Below are 27,508 nucleotides of genomic sequence, written 5' to 3'. Positions count from 1 at the left end.
GTTTTATAATATTCAAATGAAAGTTTTAGAGCATGTTAGATGTTTATCATCTGAAGACAGTATAGTGCTGAATGAGAAATTATTTGACTTCCATACTAAATCAATATAAGTGCACTTATTGCCAATATGCAAGAAGCAATAAATGACCAATGAGTTTTTTTTTTGAAAACTATATTACAGTATATCAAATATAAAAAAAGGATTTTGAGAAATAAAAATAGCAGTATTACTGGGGTATAAAAGGCATTGAAATAAACATCTAAAATCGAGTATAGACTAATGAACTCCCGGAATTAAAGACCCCCGCCTTGCGGTGAGAGGCAAAATGGTCATGCATAAGCATGACAATTGCCCACGTGATTGAAGACGTACGTATCCCCCGCTATTTGTTTGCGCCAAAATATAACTGCTGCATTGAATTAAAATGTCAGGACTCTCACGTAAAAGATCCAGAGTTCGAGCCTATTGGGGTCACGATCCTGTTTCCTCTGATGATACCGGAAGTTCAAGGAAGGAAACTTGAGAGCGGTCAAATAAGTAAAGCGGTTTTCTTCACTTATTTAACTAGCTTAATAACATTGAAACAAAATTTATTGACCGTATCATTTGACTTCCAGGGTCCGTTGATTTAATCTCAAATAACATAAATTTATTAAGTTCTTTCCTTTTTTACTCTTTTTGTTTCAAGCAAAGCATAAATGAGTTTGCAGATATAGTGATTCAGTATCATAAATAATTTCATTTATTAAAAAAGAAAATGTTTGATATTTAATATCTGACCTTAACAAATCTTTAAAATTATAGAGGGAAATGTTTTTTGCCTGCGTATTATTCTTGTTAAAGCAAGTTAATTACACCTACTAAACGGTAGCTCTCATCATGCACATTTTAAAGATCAGTTTAAACTAGAACTGCCACTATCATGGCGTGAATACCCCCGCATACTACTTTGTCAGAATCAACAGTGGCCATTTAAAGCTCAAGGACAACCTCCCTGTCAAATCTGAGGATACTAAGCCAGTGCATTGCTAAGTTATGTATTCTACATGCTTCAAATGTGAAAATGTCAAAAACAATACACTGCAGACAGGCATTCTTAAGCAATTGAGGGGAAAAGCTTTTTTTTGTCAAGGTCCCTGTGACCTTGACCTTTGACCCAGTGACCTCAAAATCAATAGGGGTCATCTACTAATCATGACTAACCTCCATGCCAAATATGAAGACTGTAGGTCAAAGGCATCTTAAGTTATTGGGCGGACAAGCTTTTTGAAGTCAAGGCTCCTGTGACCTTGACCTTTGACCTGGTGACCTCAAAGTCAATAGGGGTCATCTACTAATCATGACTAACCTCAATGTCAAATATGAAGACTATGGGTCAAAGCAATCTTAAGTTATTGGGCGGACAAGCTTTTTGAAGTCAAGGCCCCTGTGACCTTGACCTTTGACCTGGTGACCTCAAAATCAATAGGGGTCATCTACTAATCATGACTAACCTCCATGCCAAATATGAAGACTGTAGGTTAAAGGCATCTTAAGTTATTGGGCGGACAAGCTTTTTTAAGTCAAGGCCCCTGTGACCTTGACCTTTGACCTGATGACCTCAAAATCAATAGGGGTCATCTACTAATCATGACTAACCTCCATGCCAAATATGAAGACTGTAGGTCAAAGGCATCTTAAGTTATTGGGCGGACAAGCTTTTTGAAGTCAAGGTCCCTGTGACCTTTGACCTCAAAATCAATAGGGGTCATCTACTAATCATGACTAATCTCCATGCTAAATATGAAGACTGTGGGTCAAAGGCATCTTGACCGCCTCCGTGGTCGAGGGGTTAGAGTCGATGACTTCTAATCCAGTTACCTCTCTGGCGTGGGTTCGATCCCCGGGAGATGCTTTGGTAGTTTAGCGCGGAGGAAGGTAGTCTAGTACTGGTGTAACTCTCCAGGAACGATGGTTAGGAAACTACCCGCCTATATGACTGAAATACTGTTGAAAAAAGGCGTAAAATGAAGCAAACAAACAAACAAACAAACAAACAAAGGCATCTTAAGTTATTGGTCGGACAAGAAAACACCGACGGACGGCCGGACAGCCGGACGTCCGGACGGCCAAGCTGATTCCAGTATACCCCCTTACAACTTTGTTGTGCGGGGGTATAAATAGAGCCCTTGATACTTATTTTATGCCATATTTTCTAGAAACGTCATCATTTACTATTTAGTATCGAAATTACATCCGACATGAGAGTATAGATGTTCTACGTGGCGTAGCATTCTTCGATTTTTGCATATTCTTTCAAATCGGATATTTTAATAAAATGTCTTTTTTCAGCTTTGTTTTAGCTGAGAGTTCTACAACTGAAAACTTATTGTCGATGGCTCTAATTTAAGCGGATCACTAAAATGTTGAGCCACCGTAAGTTGAACTAGTGAACATACTCTTCATTAGATTGATGTTTAGGAATATGCAAAATCTCTCACTGGTCTTCATCACTATGTGATTTTTTAAAAATCAGTTTCCTTCAATTTATTCTCCGAACAAGTAGACGGACAAGACGTAGGCTTTACATGCTTCCACCCTATGGAGAACATGTACATTAGTATGTATTCATGTATAACAGACCGCAGAAGACTAGCTAAATTATGAGTTTTCAGTTTTGCTTTGTTCTTTGAGTCATATTTTACGCAACACACATTACTTTCAGTATATTTTTTACAATCCAGACGTTTCATTGATTTTCACACAGACAAAATCTTAAGTCAATCTAATGAACGAATGCTCTAGGGTTTCTATTAGGTGTGATATGTTAATTCTTTCAACTGACTCGCAGTGAGAAAGTTGCAGAATCTCTAAGTGTGACAGACAATATAAGATTGTAGCATTCTCGAGTCTTTAGGGTTACAGTTCTTCTCTGGTCACACTTAGTTTTGTTCCCGGAAGTGACTCGAGTGGTTAAAATATATTTCAACTATCATCATCTATGTAAAACAAAGAGTTTGCAACAGAGTAACCAATAATATGTCCCCGCCTAAGGTTAGTTTTACATGAAGCACAAAATTGTGCTATTTCAAAGATTTAAGTAGGGATCTGGACTTTCAGTGCAAAATTTTGATTAATGCTAGATCTACACATGCAAGTAACAATAAATTCATTAAAGAAATGTTATGAAATAACTCCTGTGTATGTGTCAACACAAATACATTTATATCGTTGTTATTGTTATTTCAAAGCCACAAATACAAAATCAATACAGGGTATGGTTTGTTACAGGGTATATGTTATGTCCAGTCATCAATCAAGGTGTGTGGGCAATTCACTAATGACATTTTATTTGCATGGGCCTGACTTGGCATCATACCCCGTAACAGACTCTTTTAGGCTTTGACCTCAAAGTGTGACCTTCACCTTTGAGGTAAAGGTCTGGGTGTTACGCATGACATGGCGTAATATTATAGTAAACATTTGTGCCAAGTCATTTCAAAATCCTTTGATTGATGAAAACGTTAGTTACCAGACATAAAATATACCCTAGCACAGTCAATATTAAGCTTTGGCACCCAAGTGGGACCTTGACATTGAAGGTAGGAGTTTGGCTGTTGTGTTCGACACATGGTCCCATTATTGTGAACATATGTGCCAAGTTATTTCAAATCCCTTTAGCAATAAAAAAAACTAGTGATTTTTTAATCTGAACTTTGACCCATATGTGTGACATTGACCACCTAAATTTTGCATGCGACACTCCGCCTCACAATAGTGAACATTTGTGCCAAGTTATATTGAAATTCCTCTATGCATGTAGAAGTTTTGCTCCGGACAATCATTTTTCTATGACCTTTAAGTGTGACCTTAACCTTTGACCTAGTTCATGCGTGCGACACGGCTTCTCATAGTGGTGAACATTTGTGTGAAGGTTCATTTGAATCCCTCAATATGTGTAGGAGATATGTTTTGAACAAAATCTCTATATTTTATCATCTTTAGTGACCTTGTCAATCATCTTTAGTGACCTTGACCATGCATATATTAATCTAAATTACATGTTTCACACAAGTAGTCATGATAATGACCATTTGTGTTTCAATCCCTCAATAAATGACTAAATGGTCCCCCAATACACATTTTCATCTGAACTTTGACCCCTGTGTGACCTTGATCGCAGGAATATAAATTTTGCACGCGACACTTCACCTCACAAAAGTGAACATTTGCGCCAAGTTATATTGAAATTCCTCTATTCATGTAGAAGTTTTGTTTCGGACAAACGTTTTTCAATGACCTTGACCAAGTGTGACCTTGAGGCCTGGTTCATGCGCGCACAAGGCTTCTCATAGTGGTGAACATTTGCATGAAGTTTCATTAAAGTTCCTCCATGGGTGTAAAAGATATGCTACGGATAAATATTGGACGCAGCCCGCCCGCCAGGGGGAAACTATAATACGACCCGTTTTTCAAACGGGTGTATCATTATGAACTGGACACAAAATATACCCTATAAAAGATCATGTTTTGCTTTGAGATCTAAGTGCAGCCTTGACCTTGGACATAAGGGCCCAGTGTTGTGCAGCTCACATCGTTTTATTATTGTCAACATTTGTGCCATGTAATTTCAAAATCCCTTCATATATGAAAATATTTTAGACCACTGTTGACCTTTTTATCACAATGTAATTAATGGTAGGCATCTGGGCGTTACAAACGATACATCATCTTATTGTGAACAGTTTCAAAATCCCTTGACAGATGAGAGGTTTAATATGAACTGTTAACAAAATATACAACAAACCATATTTAGCTTTGACCTTCAGGTGACCTTGACAGTACAGGTCTGGGTGTTGCACATGACAGACTTATTGTGAACATTTGTGCAAAGTATTTTCGAAATCCCTTCATTGATAAGAAATTAATGGACTGGACACAACCTCAAATAGACAATGTTGAGATTTAAACCACAGTGACCTCGACAATAAGGGTCATGCTGTGCATGACACAGTCGTATCGTTACAAACATTTGGGCCTCCTTTGACCAGACACAAGTGTGATTGACAGACAGATAGACTATTTCTATATCCCCCTTTCCTTTGAAAAGGCAGGGAACAACTTGTCGTAATAAGAAATTTCCAAACCAATTGTCAAGCAGCACTCTTCATTTTGATACTGAAATCTGTTGACCAGTCAATATTTTGTCATGTTGCTTATTCTACAACTGATATCCTGACGCAAATCATCCTGTCAGAATATAAATTGGGACTGGGACAAAAATGCATTCTTTGTCCCACACTGCAAGAAACAAAATCGTGTCATATTTTTTATATTTTATTATGAGTATCAAGATGTAACTATTGGACAATCAATGTCACAAGTTTATTGTAAGAACGATAGTGAGAGATGAGGGAAAGATTTGTGACTTCAATATTGCACTTTGTTAAACATACATGTAGTTTAGGCTTAACAATAGTTTGAACAACAGATACAGTATCTATAGTAACAATATATCAATATAGCACTGGAAAGATTTAATCTCAAAGAGAGGCTAGTCACTCTATTGTAGAAATGTTTTTTTTTTCTAGTAAGATTTTGATAAAGGATGTTATGGCCTCTTAAAAAGTCATTTGAAAGTTAGTACATTTAGGCTTCATCCTCTTCCTCCTCTTCAAACTCGCCCTCTTCTTCCGCTGTGGCATCTTGGTACTGCTGGTATTCAGAGACCAAGTCGTTCATGTTAGATTCTGCCTCGGTAAACTCCATCTCGTCCATACCCTCACCAGTATACCAATGTAAGAAAGCCTTACGCCTGAACATAGCAGTGAACTGTTCAGAGATACGCTTGAACAATTCTTGGATGGCGGTACTGTTACCAATGAAAGTGGCAGACATCTTAAGACCACGTGGTGGGATATCACAAACAGCTGTCTTGACGTTGTTGGGAATCCATTCTACGAAGTAGCTGCTGTTCTTATTTTGGACATTCAACATTTGTTCATCGACCTCCTTCATGGACATACGGCCTCTGAAAATGGCAGCAACTGTCAAGTAACGTCCGTGACGTGGGTCACAGGCGGCCATCATGTTCTTGGCATCAAACATTTGCTGAGTAAGCTCAGGAACAGTGAGTGCCCTGTATTGTTGACTACCACGTGAGGTAAGTGGTGCGAAACCTGGCATGAAGAAGTGAAGACGTGGGAAGGGAACCATGTTGACAGCCAATTTACGGAGGTCGGCATTCAACTGACCAGGGAATCGAAGACAAGTGGTAACACCTGACATTGTAGCAGATACTAAATGGTTCAAGTCACCGTAAGTGGGAGTGGTCAATTTCAAAGTTCTGAAACAGATGTCGTAGAGAGCCTCGTTGTCAATACAGTAGGTCTCGTCTGTGTTCTCGACTAGTTGATGGACTGACAATGTGGCGTTATATGGTTCTACAACTGTGTCTGAGACCTGAAATATTAACAATCCACCATTATCTACATGAATTTAACGAATCATGGATAATCTATGTATTGATGATTCTCAATGCTTGATCTAATATAGAATAACAGGTTTGAATATCAATTAAACTAATAGTGTTATAAAGCAATCAATTAACAAATCATAAATGGTTACTCTAAATTTTTTGCATTCTTTCAGAAATGATTTGACCGAGTACAAACCAAGCAGTTTGTCATTACATTAAATTTAAAATCTTTTCCGTAGTAGTTTATTCAAAAATTTGGCTAGATATATTATTTTATTGATACAAAATTTTCTATTCATATCACATACATGGCATAAAGTGTATCAAGTACATTGATTTCTATTTGTATCAACAATGAAAACATACAGACAAAAATAACATAAGTATTTAACAAGGACCATAAATAATTTCCAGATTGAAGTGTAACCACTTGATTTGTTCACACATTACATGATATATAATATGAAGATATCATATAAGATAAATCAAGTACTTGTGTCTCCTTAAACATTTAAAATGTTAGCTCATATAAGAAAAGTTTTAATTTCAACCTCTTACATATTTTCCTGTCTTTAATATGAATAATTCAACAGACAGCTAGCTTTATTACACAGTCACTGGCATTTTGCCAATTTAGTAGAACTTGGAAAATTGCCAGCAGTTTTTATATAAAGAAATAATTTTTTTACAAGTACTCATGTAACAAGACATGCATGATATAATGGATAATATTGGTTGACTTTGTTGCTTAGAAGCTGAAAGGATAGCCAAAATATTCTTTGAAAAGTCAAGACTTGAGGACAAGTATATAGTCAAGACTTGAGGACAAGTATATAGTCAAGACTTGAGGACAAGTATATAGTCAAGACTTGAGGAAAAGTATATAGTCGAAACTTGAGGACAAGTATATAGTCAAGACTTGAGGACAAGTATATAGTCAAGACTTGAGGACAAGTATATAGTCAAGACTTGAGGACAAGTATATAGTCAAGACTTGAGGACAAGTATATAGTCGAGACTTGAGGACAAGTATATAGTCAAGACTTGAGGACAAGTATATAGTCAAGACTTGAGGACAAGTATATCATTATGAAACATGTATCTAACAGTCTTACATCAACATTTGTACATACTGTTTTGGTAACAGCACGCAATTTAACATTAGAAAGCAATGATAGCTATTGATCACTCACATGAGATCAACTGCTATGAAGATATTAATTATTCAATGAACAAGTAAGTCATCAAGTAACATTGGGGTGGGGCCATCTTGTCAAAGCAATAACGGTTCTTGCTCGCTCACATGAGATCAACTGCTATGAAGATATTAATTATTCAACAAGAATTTGTAACAGAGTTACCAACGTCCCCCGCCCCGGGAGTTTTATATGAAGCATAAAATTGTGCTATTTCAAAAAATTGAGGTATGGATCTCAGGACATTCAGTCCAAAATTATGATCAATGCTAGATCTGCAAATGTAACAATAAATTTGTTAAAAAAATAAAATGAAACAAGGAATTTAAAAATCTATCATGTTAAGCTTTGACCTCTAAGTGTGACCTTGACCTTGGAGGTAGGGGAGCAGGTGTTGTGCATGACATAACGTCTTATTATTGAGACTATTTGTGCCAAGTATTTTCAAAATCCCTTGAACTATGAAGAAGTTATAGATTGGACACAAAATATACCCTATAACAGACTACGTAAATATTTGAACTCTAGGTGTGACCTTGACCTTGGAGGTAGGGACACAGATGTTACGCATGACATATCATCTAATTCATTTTGACTATTTGTGCCAAGTACTTTCAAAAATCCCTTAATCTATGAAGAAGTAATGGACGGGACAAAAAAATATACCAAATTAAACAGACTCTTTTCACCTTTGACCTCTAAGTGTGACCTTGACCTTAACAGGTAGGGGTGCAGGTGTTGTACCTGACATATCGGCTTATTATTGTTACTATTTGTGCCAAGTTATTCCAAAATCCCTTGAACTATGAAGAAGTTCTAGATTTGACAAAAAATATACCCTATAACAGACTATGTTAATTTTTAACCTCTAAGTGTGACCTTGACCTTGGAGGTAGGGATGCAGGTGTTGCGCATGACACATCCTCTTATTATAGTGACTATTTGTGCGAAGTATTTTCAAAATCCTTTGATCTATGAAAAAGTTATAGACCTGACACAAAATATACCCTGTAACAGACTATGTAAGTATTTGACCTCCAAGTGTGACCTTGACTTTGGAGGTAGGTGACCGGTTTTTGCCCATGACACATCGTCTGGTTATTGTGAACAATTATGGCAAGTATTTACAAAATCCCTTTATAGATAAGAAAGTTATGGACCGGACACGACATAAACCCTCAAATAGACAATGTTGACCTTGAATGTGCAAGTACGAACTTGACTCGAAGGTACGGGTCTGGTTGTTGCGCATGACACATCGTCTTATTATAACAAACATTTGTGCCAAGTAATTTCAAATTCCTTTGATAAATGACAAAGTTATGGACCGGACACAAAATATACCCTGTAACAGACTATGTTAATATTTGACCTCCAAGTGTGACCTTGACCTTGAAGGTATTGTTTGATTTTATTAACCTGTCAATTCCATACTGATTATACGGTCAATGCACAGAATATATTAATATTCGATAAATGTTCGGTAAATTCCGTGAGATGTGCGCAGTAAGATGTGATTAAATTCATCTTGTTATTTTGAATTAGTTACACTGACCGTTATAGTGCAATAGGGTAAACCACTGGTATATTTTATCTGAATGTTCAACGTGTTGTAGGATCGAGACAGAGTATGTCCAGTATTTTTTTTCATAACTATTTTCTACATGTTTTTTAAGATATGGTTGTTCCATTTTTAATATGTTTTGCACCATTTTGTAAACACTATACATTTGTATATAACAAGAATTAATACTGAAAATTCATTCCGATTAAAATCAATAAATGTAATTATACAATATAAAATGTGACAATTCAGTGTTTCTTAGTTGGTTCATATCCGTGTAGACAAATTGCAAGCGCTTGACCATTTTCATTAAAATATACTTAAAAATAAAGAAAGAATAAGTCTAAAAACAATATCAAAAAAGGGGATCGAACCTCGGACCCCTCATGCATTAGGTAATCACTTAACTGACTGTGCTATTGCGGATGTTACAAGAACCTACATTAATCTAGTGAGAGTTTTCCAAACGTAAGTGATACACTCCATATTAATTCTCGTAAAATAAACGGAAAAAACCGAAGTGGGATCGAATATGTAAATGAGTGCTATAATGTATTCATAATTGACAGGTCAATAAAATCAGACTATAGGTGACTGGTTTTTGCGCATGACACATCGTCTGATTATTGTGAACAATTATGGCAAGTATTTACAAAATCCCTTCATAGATAAGAAAGTTATGGACCGGACACGACATATACCCTCAAATAGACAATGTTAACCTTGAATGAGCAAGTACGACCTTGACCCTGAAGGTACGGGTCTGGTTGTTGCGCATGACACATCGTCTTATTAAAACAAACATTTGTGCCAAGTAATTTTAAATTCCTTTCATAAATGACAAAGTTATGGACCGGACACAAAATATACCCTGTAACAGACTATGTTAATATTTACCTCCAAGTGTGACCTTGACCTTGAAGGTAGGTGACTGGTTTTTGCGCATGACACATCGTCTGATTATTGTGAACAATTATGACAAGTATTTACAAAATCCCTTCATAGATAAGAAAGTTATGGACCGGACACGACATATACCCTCAAATAGGCAATGTTGACCTTGAATGAGCAAGTGTGACCTTGACCCTGGAGGTAGGGGTCTGGTTGTTGCGCATGACACATCGTCTTATTATAACAAACATTTGTGCCAAGTTATTTCAAATTCCTTTCATAAATGACAAAGTTATGGACCGGACACAAAATATACCCTGTAACAGACTATGTTAATATTTGACCTCCAAGTGTGACCTTGACCTTGAAGGTAGGTGACTGGTTTTTGCGCATGACACATTGTCTGATTATTGTGAACAATTATGGCAAGTATTTACAAAATCCCTTCATAGATAAGAAAGTTATGGACCGGACACCACATATACCCTCAAATAGGCAATGTTGACCTTGAATGAGCAAGTGTGACCTTGACCCTGGAGGTAAGGGTCTGGTTGTTGCGCATGACACATCGTCTTATTATAATAAACATTTGTGCCAAGTTATTTCAAATTCCTTTCATAAATGACAAAGTTATGGACCGGACACGAAAGTGTGACGGACGGACGGAGGGACAGACGGACGGAGCCTATTTCTATATCCCCCTTTTTTCTTCGAAAAGGCGGGGGACAATTAACAAGTCGGTCGATGAGTAACAGTGCAGTGGGGCCATTATTAATATGTCAATACTGATATAAATAATATGGGCCATATATTTTCATGCAAGATTTTAAATATGATTGCATTTAAACTATGTGACCTATACAAGTAGTGGTGGGCCAATTTTGGCACCAGGGTAGGATTTTTAAGAAACTGAAGGACACAAAATAATGCTACATGCCAAATATTTTAAGCTCTCTGCATTGTTTGAGTCTTTTTTGTTTGCTTCCAGTACAATTCGATGATACAAAATTGGCCTGCATGCAAGGCCATTTTTACCCAAAGGGCATAATCTATATTACTTCTGAAGAAGTTCACTACAAATATGCAAACCATCTAAACTGCAGATATTGTAGTTTCACACAAGAAGATTTAAACCTTAAGCTCTGGGCATTGTAGTTTTTAAGGAAAAGACAACTAGAACTATCACTAAATGTGATTAATACCCCCACAAGACTGCTTCGGAAATGAGGATGTTACTAGTAACAGAATACCTTGTAAAAGAATTGAAATATAGAGTTATGGTTGTGAGCAATTAAAGATAGTTGTGGTTCTTGTATATTGCATTTCCTTTCAATGTGGTTGACCATTGAAGAAGTTTTATTGAATTACTCTGTAATAAGTCCAGAAATACAAAGAAAAGGAACAAAGGGCAATAACTCTATAAATACTGAAGATGGAGTTATAGTTCTTGTGCACTGCACTTCCTCCCTCTTTTTGTGCTTGACCATTGTATGAAGTTGTTTTGAATTTCAACCAGTACGTTTTAAGTTATGCTCCAGACAAGGAAAAGTATCAAAGGGCAGTAGCTCTGTATTTTGTCAAAATGGAGTTATGGCTCTTATGCACTGCACTTCCTTTTAATGTCCTTGACAACTGTATGAAGTTGTATTGAATTCCAAACAGTAGTTTTCAAGTTATGCTCTGGACAAGGAAAAGTAACAAAGGGCAATAACTCTGTAATTTGTCAAGATGGAGTTATGGTTCTTGTGCACTGCACTTCCTCTCAATGTGCTTGACCAATGTATGAAGTTATATGGAATTCCAACCATTAGTCTTCAAGTTATGCTCCGGACAAAAAAAAGCAATGGAAAAGTAACAAAGGGCAGTAACTCTGTAATTAGTCAAGATGGAGTTATGGTTCTTGTGCACTGCACTTCCTCTCAATATGCTTGACCATTGTATGAAGTTCATATAATGAATTCCAACAATTAGTCTTCAAGTTATACTCCGGACAAAAGATAGCAATGGAAAAGTAACAAAGGGCAATAACTCTGTAATTACTTTAGATAGAGTTATGGTTCTTATGCACTGCACTTCCCCTTACTGTGTTTGACAATTGTATGAAGTTGTTTTGAATTCCAACCAGTAATTTTCAAGTTATGCCCCAGACAAGGAAAAGTAACAAAGGGCAATAACTCTGTAATTAGTCAAGACAGAGTTATGGTTCTTGTGCACTGCACTTCCTCTCAATGTGCTTGACCATTGTATATAGTTATATTGAATTCCAACCATTAGTCTTCAAGTTATGGTCCGGACAAAAGAAAGCAATGGAAAAGTAACAAAGGGCAATAACTCTGTAATTACTTTAGGTAGAGTTATGGTTCTTGTGCACTGCACTTCCCCTTATTGTGTTTGACAATTGTATGAAGTTGTTTTGAATTCCAACCAGTAGTGTTCAAGTTATGCCCCGGACAAGGAAAAGTAACAAAGGGCAATAACTCTGTAATTAGTCAAGATAGAGTTATGGTTCTTGTGCACTGCACTTCCTCTCAATGTGCTTGACCATTGTATGTAGTTATATTGAATTCCAACCATTAGTCTTCAAGTTATGGTCCGGACAAAAGAAAGCAATGGAAAAGTAACAAAGGGCAATAACTCTGTAATTACTTTAGATAGAGTTATGGTTCTTGTGCACTGCACTTCCCCTTATTGTGTTTGACAATTGTATGAAGTTGTTTTGAATTCCAACCAGTAGTTTTCAAGTTATACCCCGGACAAGGAAAAGTAACTAAGGGCAATAACTCTGTAATTAGTCAAGATAGAGTTATGGTTCTTGTGCACTGCACTTCCTCTCAATGTGCTTGACCATTGTATGTAGTTATATTGAATTCCAACCATTAGTCTTCAAGTTATGGTCCGGACAAGGAAAATGCAACGGACGTCTGGACCGACCGCCCGACCGACCGACCGCCCGACCGACCACCGGGTGACTCCTATATACCCCCCCAAACTTCGTTTTTGGGGGTATAATAATTTCTTCTATGTGCATCTATTTAAACAGTGTCCCCTAGCCATTTTTGACCCAAAGGACACATTTAATATAACATTTTTAAAGGCTCACAAGGCAATACTACATGACAAATATCTCAACTGTGGGCATTTTAGTTTCACACAATAAGACTTAAATGAGCAGTCCTATATATCAAGTCTATATTAATTAAGTAATTCTAGGGCAGGACCAATTTTGACCAATATAGAGGACAACATGCCAAATATCTAAGCACTGGGCAATTGCTGTCACAGAAGAGATTTTTAATATAAATTTGGTTCTTGACATATGTGTGCATTATCAGACTGTAGACATTTTGTAAAGGGCCATTAAGGACCATTCCTGTGAAGTTTGGTAAAAATCAAACATATGGTTACTAATGAGGAGAAATTGTTTCAAGAAAATATGGTTAACAATGCACCATGGACAACAGACATCATGTTGTCATAAAAGTTCCCCTCTGAGTGTCAAACAAGCAAATAATGATACATTATAATCAAACAAACCTTTGGGGATGGGACAACAGAGAATGTGTTCATGATTCGGTCGGGGTACTCTTCACGGATCTTGCTGATGAGCAGTGTTCCCATACCAGAGCCTGTACCACCACCAAGGGAGTGTGTGAGTTGGAATCCCTGGAGGCAATCACAGCTTTCTGATTCTTTTCGTACAACATCAAGGACTGAGTCAACCAGCTCAGCTCCCTCTGTGTAGTGACCTTTGGCCCAGTTGTTTCCAGCTCCACTCTGTCCGAAGACAAAGTTGTCTGGTCTAAAAATTTGACCAAATGGTCCGGACCTCACAGAATCCATGGTTCCAGGCTCCAGATCGACCAGGACTGCACGGGGGACATATTTTCCTCCTGAAAGACATATCAAAACATAAATTATGACTAGTCAGTAGTAAAAGTTTAACTTTAGCTAAGTATTGTTGGCTTGATACAATAGTGGATAGCTAAACAAGCGATATAGTTAGACCAAAATAAAGAGGTACAGTTCAAGAACCTTCTTATAAAAGAGAAAAGGATAGAAAATAAAGGGACAGCCATGAAAAATGAAATGTAACTAGACACATTGCCATGCATCATACTAATTTCGACTTGGGTAATTGCTGACGTACAATTTAATTCACTTATGTATTTCATCAGAAAGAAATAATACTGCAGTCAAGGGAAATTTATCTTGTAACAATACACATCTATAAATATATCTGCTCAAGAGAAGTGTATTGATTGAAACAAGATGTGCACTTAACCGGGCCTTAATTTAATTAAGTTTGTCGCTTAAAACATGCCATATTAAAGCACATGCTTCGTTGAAATAGTTAAAGGAAGTTGTTGGGTTTGTTATTTTTTTCACCAAGAGGGAAACATAATTTTCTACAAAGTTCAATGTAATGAAAGTTATTATACTGTTAGCCCTAAATATTGGCAAGTATCAAACTGTGGAGACATAAAGCATGTGACTGGTACCGGTAAATCAATACAGCTGCAGTACAGGAGAGAAAATCTGTCATCGTTAAAACACAGGGAGAACATTCCTTCCTTCATGAGTAACAATAAATCTCATTGTATTTTTTTCTCTTCAGACAGTACCGATTGAGATAAATATGTTGATGCATCTGTTGCTAGAACTTTCTTTAACTGACATCTGTTACACACATTAAATGTCTAAACTTATATTGTAGAATAGCTGGAGAAATTGTGGTCCAATTTTCAGAAAAGAAAATGTTTCATCTTCTGTGAATTACATTTGTATGAAAGATTGAGGCTATTTTGTCTGGCAGGCCTATTTTATTGATGGCAAATTGCCCATGATTTAGTCATGAAAACTAGAGCAAGACGGTTAATAATCTATCATAAATAATAAATATGTTTTCCATCCTAAGGGCCTATTTGAAAGATATGGTCAGTTGTTACAAAATATCAATATCATCGCCATTATACATTGTAGCAGCATCATCTGCAGATTCGTAACGATTTTCATGGTGAAAAAAATTGTTTGATTTTGTACAAACTATTTGTAAAACAATTTAAAGTATTTAAAACTGCTGCCAAAAGTACCTGCCATCAACAAATGAGATAAAGTATGCATATTTGTTAGAAATATGCTGACAAATACAGCACTAGAATAACTTTCCTTAAACTTAATTTAGATCATTAATTTTATCTTGTTTTAAAGAGCTTGTCATAGTACCCTAAAATCACTTTGATGTGTTAATTTAGCAGACTGCAATGAATGAAAGAAGCCAATTATGTACCTAAGTGATGGACAAGACTGACCAATTTGTCTCATATAAAGATATGATCATTTCAATATGTACCATTATACATAATGTATAATATGGCATATACCCTCAGGTACAACATTACCTATGAGTCAATATAAATGCTGTATAGTATGTGTCACATGTTACAGACTTATGAGTCATCATAGGACGTGTATAGACTAGTTTATATTAAATTAGGACGTGTATAGACTAGTTTATATTAAAGCCTAGATTTTATATAAAGCTCTATTGATTTATCTGTCACAAACACTCCCATATAAGAAGTCATCAACATCACTCACAAAACACTTCCCAGCCTTTAATTTTCTAAAATGCTGTTTTATTTGCTTACATGTATTACCCATCTTGTACCTTTAAGAATTTCATACTTTTTTCATTATTCTTATAACGTCATGCCAAACATATAAATTATATGTATGAGGGATATTGTGCTTAAACTCCCGAACATGAAAGAAAATAAATGTTACAATGTAAAAAGTCTTTAGAGAAATACAATAATCACTGAACATATGCCGCAACTATTGATCTAGCCAAACTAATGATAACATAATATTTCAATTCCAGACATTTCTGAGAGAAATAAAATCATGAACATTTAGATGGAATATATGGTAATAAACTTTTAAGAAATAGATCTGTCTTATAAATTTATAATCTATTGTGTCAACATGGAGCTCTATACTTAGCTTATGCCAACATGGGCATTATAAACAAACACACTTGAAATTTTTACCATTAGTTACCATAAAAAGTAAACTCGTTAAAATTTAAAAGAACAGGGACGGGCATGTTCAATTCATTTTTTGATTTATATTATTACGACAAGTTCTTTCGTGTTTTATGTATGTGCGGAATATAATAAATTGATGGAGGCAATGATACATCAAGATATAAAATGAATTTTTGTTCTGTTTATATATATAAAATATCACACCCAGTTTTTCGTAACAAATAACAAACTGCTTAAGGCCTATCCAAAAAAATTTGGGGAATAATAAATTATTTATTCTCCTTTTAAAATGAAATAATAAAAATTAACCCCCGCTAGTCATCCAAATTTATGGTTTTCAAGTATTGGAAAAACCCTTGGGGGGGGAAAGTTTTGTAAAAATAGAAAAAAAGGGTTTTTATTTTAAAAATTTAAAATTTCAAGGGGTTCTTTAAAAGTGAAAGAACTTAAAATGGTCACATCAATAGTGAACAATGTTTCCCCTTGTTATACTAACCCAGTTTTTTTTTTTTAAATTTGGGACATGGGCGCAATTGAAATAAAAATTTTTGTTTTTTTTAAATTGAAAAACCTGTATAAAAGCCTATCTGTATTTAAATAAACCAAGTAAAAAACGACTTTGGAAAAAAAACTTGGGCTTTTTTAAACTGACAACTGAAATACTCCCCTTTCTAGGGACATAGTTTTCACAAAAACACCGTTGTTATGGTCAAAGGTTTTAAATGTTTAAGTCTAAAAACCCATAAATTTACGGCCTAAAAGATTTTAATTTTTCATCATTTTTCCCCTTGTAAAAATTTTCTAAAAAATTTTCCCCCCAAAGAACTAAAAATAATTAGTTTTGTTTTTTGCTAACATAAAATCTGGCCTCAAAATTAAAAAGGGCAGACAAAAAAGGGAAAAGATTTGTGAAAGGGCAGAATTGGAATTAAGGTAAATGTAACATGAAAATACAGACGTACAACCACTCACATTTAGCGAAAACCAACAATAAAAATTCATTTAAATTTTGAAGTACCTAAAAAACTTTTTGGGGTTTGTTTAAATTTACTGAAAAAAAAATTTTTTTTTTGGTTTTTGTTTTAAAATTTTTGGGGCCCACCAAACAGTTAGGCCAAAATGGCCCCCTTTTTAGTTTTAAACTGTTGGAGGAGAGCTCGGGTCCCTTCTGTCATTATTTCGGGAAAAAACTGGAAACCCCGGGGAGTAGAACCACCGACATTTCCTTTTAAGTTGGTTAACCTTAAAGAACCCAAAAACCCCCCACCCAGGATTAAAAACCCAACAGAGGGGGGGGGGTGGGGGGTTTGGGGTCGAAACCCGGTTTTAAAACCAAAACTAAATGACAGACCCCCCCAGAAAAAAACTTGGCTTTTTTTAAAAAAATTTAAAATATGAATAGACAATTTTTAATTAAATTTGTATCAACTCTGAATTTTTCTTTGGGTAGCATGCCAAATCGATTATAAAAAATACATGCAAAAATTTAAAACTTTTTTTTAAAGAAGTTCAAATCAATCAGAAAACATCACCCCTTTCAGATCTTTTTTCCCCCTTCTGCTGCCTTTTCACACTTTGATATCTAGACCCAAAACTGCGCAGAAACTGCCATAATACAAAAGCAGGACAAAGTCCAAATACATAATTAAGCCAGACAAAAAGTCTGAAATTTAATTTCTTCCAAAAAAATTAGATGTAAAATTAAATAATATATCATGCAGAGGTATGGAGTATTCAAGCAGATCTGGATTTATTATATTACTGAATTAAAAATTATGCATGCATAAGTCTAAGGATGATCTAAGGAACCAGAAGTCTATGAGAAAATCAATTCTAAGATCAGATAGAGGAATTTAACAGAAAGAAATGTTACAAAACAGAATTTGTCTAGTTAATTCAGTATAGGAACAGATATAAAAGTATGTTTGATATGCCTTTATCAGCAATGGAGGAAAAAAGAAGAATATTAGTTTGAATGATAAATTGAAACGTTTCCAAACAATTTTCAGAAGTTCCTGGTTATAATTAATCCAGGAATAGAAGGATCTCGTGTAGAAGCACGGGGAATAAACAAGCGTTAGCAAAAAATAAAATGCGAAACTAAATAAACTGACTAACCAGTAGCTTCATTATAGTAGACATTGATTCTCTCAAGTTGGAGGTCTGAATCCCCGTGGTATGTACCGGTGGGGTCAATTCCATGCTCATCTGAGATAACTTCCCAGAACTATTAAAATAATGGATAAATAAAACAAGGTTAATGCACAATGGTTACAACATTCTGAAGCGTGCCTAATTACCTGTAGCTTCACAATAATAAACGTTGATACGCTCAAGTTGGAGGTCCGAATCTCCGTGGTATGTACCGGTGGGGTCAATACCGTGCTCGTCCGAGATCACTTCCCAGAACTGAAACACAAAGTAGCTTTTAGTTTAAATAAATGGCGGGAAACTAAAGTCAGCTAAAAAGGGTGCTTTTTTAAATCTTTTTAAAAAACCCTGCCAAAAACAGCTGAAAGACTGGTAAACTAAAAAAAAAACTATGATAAAACCAATAAAGGGAAATGGGTGCCCCCCCAAAAAAATTTATTTTTGGGGCAAATAAACACAAGGATGGTTAAACAAAAAATTTGGGATTTTTCCTCCCTTGACTGACCCTGATAAAAAATTTATATTTCTTTAGTTCCCATTGAAAAACAATTTTTAAATTTGGGAAATTTTTAAAACTTGGGAACCCCCTTCCCAAAATTGCTAATGCTTTGGGGATCTTACAAAGTATATAAGACATGATGTATGTTTTTTTCCCTTAGATACAAGTGCATGACCAGGGGAACTACACTTATTCCCCACATACTGTAAATTTTTTCTCTAAATGTTTTGTTTTCTATCTGTATTTTTTTTAAAGGGGTATCGTTTTTAAATACTTGGGTTTTTAAAAAAATAAAAAAATTATAAAAGGGGTTTTTAAATAAAAAATTTAATGACACAAGTTTTAAATAAATCAAAAAAATGGCCAATTTTGAAAAACAAATTATGGGCCAAAAGGCCAAAACGTAATTTTTGAAAAAACAGGGGGTTTGGGTTTTTTGGGTTAAGAAAAAAAATTTCCCATGGGGTTAAAACAAGGGCCCAAATTTAACGGGTTGTAAATGAAATAAAAAATTACACAATGAAAACTTTCTACTCCCATCACCAGGGTGATCCTCCTTACTGTATACGGGAAATTTCCCAGGGTTCATGAATTTAAAAAACATTTAATTTCAAAAAACCCGAAAATTCCCTTTGTCGTAAACCACGGGTTTTAAAGGGGAAACGGGTACACAAAAAAACTAACATGATGTATATATTATAGAACACTTGCCATGTACTTCCTATTATAGCTGTTGCAATAAACAAGGAAATAATAGATAAAGTAACTAATCTACACATAGGCATGTAATTTACTTTAAACCGACAACTCTGAACAGTCACATGTAGATTTTTTCCACTTGCCCACGAAAGATGGACAGAAATTTTTCATTTGTCTAACTAGCTTAACTTTACTTGCTCATACAGGGGCGTAGCAAGCTTTTTTCAACTTGTAGGCACATAAAAGGGGGTCAGGGGGCTTAGCCCCCAGAAGCCAAAAAACAAGTTCAGACTTAAAAGAGCAAAATGCAGGTTCAAAAGTATGTTCAAGGCAAATTATCAAATCAATGATTTTAAACTATGAATTAGATTTCATGCTAATATACGGAGGATGGTAAATCATGCACACACACTTGATTATACTAAATGGCTTGAACACACTACCAACCCTACCCTCGCATGTTTTTATTGTATTTTTGGGACTTCTAAAAAAGTCAATTTCTTGACCAACTTGTAGGCCTGTGCCTACATGGCCTAATAGTAGCTACGCTACTGTCATATATAAGATTTCACACTTAATTTCAATGAAAGTTAATGACATGTAACTTAGAACAGTGTTCTTTCTTAGTTATAAGTGTGAACAGACATTGTAATGTATAGTTTGAAGAAACATTCTGCAAATTTTACACAACATAAGATTATCATGTCTGAGTTAGCATCCTTAGGGAGCAAGTAAAATGTCTTCTTGATACCTGTGTAATTTACATTAAATATTTTCCAATTGGAAACTTTCTGATTCTTTTTGCTATGTTTCAAATGGCTAAAAAACTCCTGAACTAAAAACAGATGTGGGTAACTTTTACTGATTTGAGCCAAAACAACTTTACAATCAACTTTTTATATTTTGTAACACACAGTGAATGGTTAATACCATAAATAAGAACTGGCATTTCTAATGTGAGACTTTGGGTTTCCACCCCCCTGGAAAATAGCTAGGGAATAAGATATAAATCAATCCTGTATATCAAAAGCATTGAACATGAAAGAAGTCAAAGCAAGTTTGCCTGAAACCTTTTGCTGTTTTTGTAAACAATCCTTTAAATTGAAGGGACTGCCTATTTTGCCAAAGGGGGATAACCATTGAAATATTTAGGATCTATCACAATGTAAAGTTGTGCTGAACTGAGTTACCTACCCTTTATTAATCAGCAGTAGACCAAGTGACAACTTGAACAGAATTACTGCCGATAAAAATACAAAAAAATCTTCGAAATAATGTCAAATATATTGAGCTTTCCTCATAAAAAACAATATTTATCTTCTTTTTAATTTACCTTATAACTTGCTTGTTATCTAAATAGTAGTAATACATTTGACATTTACTTCCTGAATTTAAGGCTATTCTTCATGTAGATCTATAAGAAATAACCTAAACACAAGTTGAAGTGGAAGATATAGTTTCTTCCAAGAGTTTTCCTTAAAATAATTACAGCATATCATATGCTAAACAATATAGTCTTCTGTTGTAACATTAAATGCATTAACATTTTCACTTTAAATAACCTGTGATTTAAAAATAAGGTATACATAATTAAGGCAGGCAATTATTACAAAAAAATCTGATTTTTTTCTTCTCTTTTTTAATTAAATTTGTCTAATGTATGGATATTATAAAGCATGAATAATGAATAACCAGCTTAAATATATTTAGGTCAAATCAATGTGACTACCACCTTTAGAGCAGACTGATAATGGCTGGGTCATTCAAATTTATCCTAGATAATGTAGCCTCATTCTTTAACTTTAAAATAAAGATGTGTATGCTTAAAATAGTTGAATTTTAAAATAACAGAAAGTCTACCTTTAATAGTGATATAAGTAAACGTTCAACTATTTAAGAATTAGTGGAAAAAAAATAATGAAATATTAAATTTTCGACTTTAACAAAATGCCATCCAGGTGTGACGATCAATGGTATTAAATTTCCCATACAACCCTGTCTTAAGCTATGCAATCATTTTCAAACTGCTTTAAGTGCGATTTTCCGCCATGTCAGAAAAATTCTCGTCTTCCCCAGTCAAATCATTGATCCCGCTCTGGCAAAGGAATTCTGATTAGAGATCGATTCCCGCCAATACAAACATCTGCCAATAACTTAGTAAATGCGTGTTACAGACGGCAAACGGGCATATAATCAAAGAAAACTATATTGTCACGTCCGCTTACTAAAATTTTTGGTAAAAAACCAGCCTTTTTTTTAATAAACCGGTATCACCTGGATTTTAAATTTGAAAACAAGGTACCAGCTTTGAATCTTTGTATACTAACCGCCGCAACAAATGGCGGGCACCACGCCTTTCACATGCCTGTACACAATACATATTTCATCAGTTTAAATCACCATTTTTGTTCTAGTTTAACGACATGAAAACGAAATATCGAAAATCTACATGAATGATAAACCAATTTACCTTTGCCCCAATTTGATTTCCGCACTGTCCGGCCTGAAGATGTACAATTTCTCTCATTTTTGTAGTTTATAACGCACACACGTCTTCTCTCTTTTTCAAATCCTTGTCGAAAGACCCCAGCCGTTACGATGAGTAATGCCGACTCACTTGAATATAAATTATCTGTATCCCTTCGCCCATTGGCTGCATCCTTTTCATAAACGCCTGGTCTCCGGTTATTTCATCTACTCACATATCTGTCCCTCAATACACGCGAGAACCATGCAGTTAACAGTGCGAAGCGACGTTACCATAGTTTTCCTGTATGTGTGCGCTAAACAAAGGAGCGTACCGTTGATATTTAAATATCTGAGCAACGGCGACCAGTTGTTTATGAATTATTAAGCGGGTCATTGTTTCACGTAGACACCCAATAAAATGGTGGTTAAATGGTAAATTAAATATTAATGAATAACATATACATCAAAGGAATTGTACTCAATTAACAACAACAATAATTGTCTTCATATTATCTTTGTACAGTAAAACCCCGAAGAAGTTTAAATTTGACTATGTTAAAGTGTGGTTGCGTTTGCTTTCTTGTGTGGATAAGGCATGCACGGGTTCCTTAATATCTTGCAGTGTAATAATTCAGACAATTGCAACACTGTCGCCATTCCCGGGCAAATGTCATGGATAGCAGGGAAATGAGCGGAGTTTTTACTCGCACTGCCGGATCAATGTAATGATCTCACAAGGTTAGCTTTTAAAAAAGCTAGTAGCGACTCGCTTCGTAATTTTTTTCAAGGGGTGTGTTTAAATGTAAAAATGACAGTTCTGTTAGCTGAAGAGACTTCAGCGAACATCAAAATAAAAGTGAAGTCAACACTGGCCCGGTGCCCGATGGCCAGTGTATATAAGTTCAGGCCAGTGTAAATTTAAGAAAATTTTGTTAATTATTTAGTAGAATAAATTCAAAACTCGAATTCGGGCCAGTAAATTCAAAATCTTAAACTCATTGACTGAAAGTGACATATAAAGTTCTCTCAGTTTAACCAAGATGAGTATAAGTATATATGAAGGTGCATGTAAACAGATTGAATGAAGAACCTATGTCTATGCACATTTACTATATGGCCTGTTGACCTTGACCATTAAATGTTAGATAGGTAGATTTCATAAAGATGTCTCTTTATACAAAATTAAGTTGTAATACATGTATGTTATGTAGTATTGGAATGAGAGGCACAAGTCCTAAAGTAAACACAAGTTGTCAATCAATTCAGCCAGAAAAGCCGGGATCCTATTAAAAAATATAGGGATCCCGGAAATTGACCAGTCTAAGAAGATGTTTTTCAGATAAGCCGGGATCCTATTAAAACATATAGGGATCCCGGGAATAGACCAGTTCAAGAATATAGTTTTCAGAAAAGCCGGGATCGTATTAAAATGTAAATAGATCTCACGGATTGGCCAGTTCAAGTATATAGTTTTCAGAAAAGCTGGGATCGTTTTAAAACATATAGGGATCCCGGGATTTGACCAATTCAAGAAAATAGTCTTTGATTTTTCCAATTAATTAGGCATATAATTATAAGTATTGTGATTTCCGCATTTTAAGTTTGTTAATAAATAGCTCTAAATATATCTATATTATAAGTTAAATTAATTTAACGTTCATTATATACAATAAAAAATTAACGTTTAATGGCCTTTCATTACGACAACAATCAACACAAATATAGTTCATTAGGTTTTTCCTCCATATCTTATACGATCCCGGATCCCGGGCGTCCCGGATCCCGGCCAGTAAATACATACACTAAATACCGGAAAGGATAAAATGACCGGAAAAAAGGAAAAATAAAAAATGCACAGAACCAGATGTACACTTATGTTAATTAACCAAACGAAAACTTACTGCAGAGAAAACAGGTGAAATCGCTAAATCAGAAGTCAGTGTAAATATGATTTATTGAAAAGAATTCATAAAGACAAACATTTTAATCATCATTATATCTTTGCGCTCAAAACAATACTTGCTGATTTTTAAAAATGGCGTGAAAATTGAAGGTTTTTTGACGCTATGTAAGATTAAATTTGATTGGCTAAATAATTTTGGATCCTAGCCCTGATAAATAAATTTTGTAGAAAGCTGGAAGCCAAGCTTCGATTAAATTTTTGGATAGCTTCAGAGTTTTAGGTTGTTTCTCAGTAAAATCCTACCGTAATACCGGCTCGCCGTGGCGAGCCGGCAAAATAGATGGGATACACAGCGCGGGTCATTTAGCCAGGCCTTTTTCAAATGTGTTTTCCCCCTTGAGTATATCCGTAGAATTTTCAATCGGGGCCTTATATTTGCTCCATAGGCTATGAATCCCCACCAGTAAGGCTCTGTCATGGACCTCAAAGTTGGCCTGTAAAGCTAAACCTTCTGCATTTGTGTGCCTACACTTAATGTTGCCCTAGCTATATGTCCCTGATCGGACTGATTTTTTTGCCTTTTTTTTCTACATATTACGCCCCTGTCACATCCCCAGGGTTGGATGGTCTGTGATCTGGTTACAAACTCAACTTTTCTACTGCTGATGACGACGATTTAGTCAATACTTTATGTTCGGGTAGCACAACTTCTTCGTATGAATCTGCGGGAGACATAAAGCGTAAATCGTACTTTTTTCCGCTGAAACGAAAGAAATCTTTTAAAATGCCTATATTACCTTTTGATTATCGTTGTAGTATATGGAGTACTTGTAACTAAACTGAATTTGAAAAAATGAATAAACTATGGTGGCTGTTTTGGAACACCTTTGTGCGTCAAACGGCGCGTTATCGGACTTTCGTCTTGTCGTCCTGTCGCTAACGATGCCAAACGACATACAGGGCGACGTTGCGACAACGCGCCGTTTGGCGTGCTTCGCTAGCGACAAGACGACATTGCGACAACACGCCGTTTGGCGCGTTTCGCTAGCGACAAGACGACAGGATGGGTATAGGTTGTGTTGCCGCTATCGACTACGCAACGCGCAAGCCACCATAATAAACTGCAGAAATGCGCAGCAAATTTAAGATTTTATTGGGTAGATCAGTTAAAATGCCATCTTTACAACCTTTCCTTAAATCAAACTGGTAAACTTTTGAAAATAGATGCACGTATCATACTATTTCTTACATAGATCATCTTGGGGCACTTAAAATGGAAAGATATACAACGGATTATATACAGAAATATTCTCAAAATAAGATAATAAACGATTCTTGGCCCCGAGTTAACTGTCCAGATACATGTATGATCTGAAATCATAAATTATGGGTCCAGACCTACATCAAATGAAACAATATTTCCAGCCCCGTTATGTCATAGAAACCAAAGTGGAGTATGTTTTATAGTCTGCGGAGGCAGTTTGAATATAAATATATGTTTTTTGTGCAATAACTTTTGTCTTGTGTCCTTGCGGTGGTAAAAAGATATATTACTCAATGTGCCAAGGTTATTTGCTCTATATTATTATATACATGTATTGTCTAATAAAAATGCACTTTTAAACCTTAGTATGATTAAATCCCCTCTAAAAATTCCCTCTATAACGAATGTTCTAGGATGTCGTTCATACCAAGGTTTTACAGTACCTCTAGCTAAAATTGTCTGCAAAAAATGACAAACATTTGAATAACCGATACATACATCGTCTCACCGTAAATTCAGTTACAAAAAATTACCATTGAACTGTGTATTAAAAGAAATTTATCATAGATACAAGGCGAGTATGTTCTTGACTTTTTGTTATATAAAAGGTAATATATATTACCAGATGACATAAACTACATTAATGTTTGCTCAAAACACTTTAAACTATAAACGAGTGTCAAGTATAATCCTATAATCCATGCATGCAGGGGAGAAGGGAGGCCTAGGCGTATTTTAGCAGTTAAAATTTGTTAAAGCAGCATGTCCCCAGATTCATACTAATTTTTAATGAAAATTTTGAAATGTATTTACAAATAAAATAATATTAAGTAAAAAAAGTAAGTAATTTACACAGTGCAAATGCCACTTTCAAACCACGTAAATAACAAAAAAGAGGTCTCATCATGCAAAAATAGCTTAAATATGGTGATATATACTACAGAATCAGTAATTAATCGCACATGATATGTAAATTATTACTGAAATCTTTTTACTAGGCGCATTTTGCTCAAGAAATATTCACGCTCATATATGGAGGCGTGCAGCTTAAAAGGTGTGGGGACATCTTTAATTTTAATTGAGACATGCAAGAATTTGTCATACATTACATATTAACACCGATTTACTGGTGGTAAATGATCGGACAATGTTCTGATTCTTGTGCTATAACAAATATCTCGATGTATCCAATCAACAAAAACAAACACCGTGGTAACTATGAGCGGATTTTTTACGCAGCAAAATTTTACAATAAATATACTGAATAAGTTTTTAGTAACCAGAAGACATGATTGGTACATGTACTAGATAGTATGTTGACGAAACGAACGAAGTATACGGAACAGTTACTTTATTCTGTCTGTTTGTGTCATAAATTACGCAACGTTACTAAAAGTACTTTGTAAATATTGTAAATAAATAAAATGGAACTGTTTTGGGTTTTAATGTTATTTTTTAACATTTTAAATGTATTTAACTTTCTAATATTACAGTTTGTGTAAACAGTTTTGAACGTTTTATGATGTAGTACATGTATTATATAAAGGACTTTATTTATAGTGGGGGCGACAATCATAGGTCAGGAGTCGCTCCCGACTTTAACTGCTGGGGGTATTTCACAAGTACCCAGGGGTAAATTATTTCAGAAACTTACAAGTAGAAACCAGGGCAATTCAACACACGATACTTGGCATAATACGTTATAGAACTCCGAGTGAACTCTTATTTTGCTGCATCCCGTTGAGAATTAGTAGATGATATCCAATACTGGAGCGGGAAGTGTACGGGACCCAGAAGATCAATTGAAATGACATCAGGGAAACGATAAAACGTGTACTCGGGTTCGACTCCGACCACAAAGCACGTGTTTTCCGAGCGATATTTTGCTACTAGCTCGCTAGAAAAGCACGTAGCGTGCAGTTTTCGTAATATTTGTTACAGAAACAACTTATTGATTCACAAACATTATACCATCTAACTGACTAGCATACTCGGCTAATATATTTGCTTAGCTGTGTTTTAGTGCGATCGTTGCTATAGATTTTTGATAATCATCAGCTAGTTATATTAATGTGAATTTGTCATCAGGAGCTCGCATGATGTCGGAAATGTCCTGATATGATTAATTGAAAGAATATCACACAAACTAGTCAATTATGTAATTGATGCACTTTTCTCGAGCACTTTTATAGATAATTATAGTAACAAAAAGTATTCTGAAGAATACAATTTACAATACAAAATTAACTGACAGTGCTTAATAAGAATGTTAAATTAATTGTCTGCAATATTAGAATGATCTACAGAAGCTATAGAAAAGGGTTTAATACAAGTTCTTGTTTTTTTACAGTCGCCATGGAGTAACCCG

At 35.2% G+C, this 27,508-nt stretch overlaps 1 protein-coding gene across 3 annotated transcripts in view; it reads right to left on the bottom strand.

Annotated features, from left to right (window-relative positions):
* LOC132750554 (tubulin beta-4B chain) overlaps positions 1–22,145 on the bottom strand; it is a 40,575-nt gene extending 18,430 nt beyond the window's left edge. The window contains exons 1-4 of one of the 3 annotated variants that reach the window (XM_060740577.1): positions 21,975–22,136; positions 18,456–18,564; positions 13,643–13,998; positions 5,304–6,441 (exon numbers count right to left, since the gene is read on the bottom strand). In XM_060740577.1, coding sequence (XP_060596560.1) covers positions 5,629–6,441; positions 13,643–13,998; positions 18,456–18,564; positions 21,975–22,031 — 1,335 coding nt within the window. In that variant the 5' untranslated portion in view covers positions 22,032–22,136 and the 3' untranslated portion in view covers positions 5,304–5,628. Of the gene's footprint in view, positions 1–5,303; positions 6,442–13,642; positions 13,999–18,273; positions 18,383–18,455; positions 18,565–21,974 lie in introns of those variants that run through there. The other 2 variants (XM_060740569.1, XM_060740558.1) reach the window with 2 other exon arrangements.
* Positions 22,146–27,508: the final 5,363 nt, after the last annotated feature.

This window comes from Ruditapes philippinarum, unplaced genomic scaffold, assembly GCF_026571515.1.
Source record: "Ruditapes philippinarum isolate M1 unplaced genomic scaffold, ASM2657151v2 ctg3512_1_1_1_1, whole genome shotgun sequence".
Taxonomy (NCBI): domain Eukaryota; kingdom Metazoa; phylum Mollusca; class Bivalvia; order Venerida; family Veneridae; genus Ruditapes; species Ruditapes philippinarum.
Note: the sequence above shows the minus strand (reverse complement) of the source record. Positions and strands in the feature narration are given on the sequence as shown.